This window comes from Dipodomys ordii, unplaced genomic scaffold, assembly GCF_000151885.1.
Source record: "Dipodomys ordii isolate 6190 unplaced genomic scaffold, Dord_2.0 Scaffold43, whole genome shotgun sequence".
Classification (NCBI taxonomy): Eukaryota; Metazoa; Chordata; class Mammalia; order Rodentia; family Heteromyidae; genus Dipodomys; species Dipodomys ordii.
Window position 1 is genome coordinate 11,829,960 of NW_012267259.1, and position 1,080 is coordinate 11,831,039.

The 1,080-nt window shown below is 66.3% G+C and overlaps 1 protein-coding gene across 1 annotated transcript in view; it reads right to left on the minus strand.

Moving 5' to 3' along the window:
* Positions 1 to 308, minus strand: part of Vps4b (vacuolar protein sorting 4 homolog B (S. cerevisiae)) — a 32,445-nt gene extending 32,137 nt beyond the window's left edge. Inside the window, exon 1 of the mRNA XM_013018993.1 lies at positions 55 to 308. Within this exon, the coding sequence (XP_012874447.1) occupies positions 55 to 81 (27 nt within the window). The 5' untranslated portion in view covers positions 82 to 308. The remainder of the gene's footprint in view (positions 1 to 54) is intronic.
* Between the last annotated feature and the right edge of the window lie 772 nt (positions 309 to 1,080).

Sequence of the window (1,080 nt, forward strand, 5' to 3'; positions counted from 1 at the left end):
TCCCGCCTCCCCCCGGCCCCGGCCCCGGCCTGTAGGGGCACCGAGCGGCCATACCTGGAGGTTGGGCCCGGTGGAAGCCATGGTGGAGATGAGGCGGTTCCTCGGGGACGAGCGAGGAACGGAGGAAGCCCGAGGCCGCGACGCCCAATCGCACCCAGTGTGACCCACCTCTGGAGGCTCGTGGCGCTCGGACCCGGAGCCGCGGCCTCCGTTCCGGAACTTGTAAACCACCACAGCTCCGCCGGCCCTGGGCCCCTCCGAACACAAACTTCCGCAATCCCGAGACCCGCCGGAGCTGCCACCGCCTCCCTCCGGAACGCTTCCGCTTCGTCATCGGTACGCGCCCGACTTACTCACCTACGCTGCGCCGCGCCACAGCCGGGTTCTCGGAGAGACGGAACGGAGGAAATCGTGAAGCTAAGCGAAGCCTGGCGGAAGTTACCTTTTACGCCTGCGCTGTACGACTCGAGTGGGCGGGGCGCAGTGGAGAGCCACACCGAGCGCAAGCGCAGAAGGATAGCGCCCTTGTGTCCCCCCTCGTCTAGCCTTGTTCTTGGTGAGGAGTCAGATCTGAGTCAGGGCAGCCGGCGCCGCCTACTTCTCGCTCTGTCCGCCTGGATCAACGGCTGTGGTGGCCTTAGGAGGATGGGAATGTGGATCTAAATACGGTCTGTGTGGCCAGCGCCGCGAGGCTCCGGCCCGGCTCCGGAAGTTGCGGTGCGGAGCGGGCGGCCGTGGCCCGGGGAGCCAGCGGTTCGAGGCTGGAGGGCTCCGTGCCAGGCCGCGGTCAGGCTGAGTGGCCGGACTGAAATGACAGACACGGCTTCCCAGCCTCTGCTTCTGCGAGCCCTCGCTCTGAAGAGGCGCCGTCACCCGGTCATTTCGTCTCCCTAGGCCTCCCCGCCATCTGCATCCTCCAAGTAGTGAAGCGCTCCCCCCCCCCCACGGCCACCCGACGAGCTCTCGACCATGGTCTTTGTGGGGCTTCCGAGGGTTTTTACTCCTGTCCTTGGCCGACTCCCATTTCTAACCTATCTGTAAGTGTCTGACTTCTCTCGCCGTGACGCCCGCCCCGTCCAT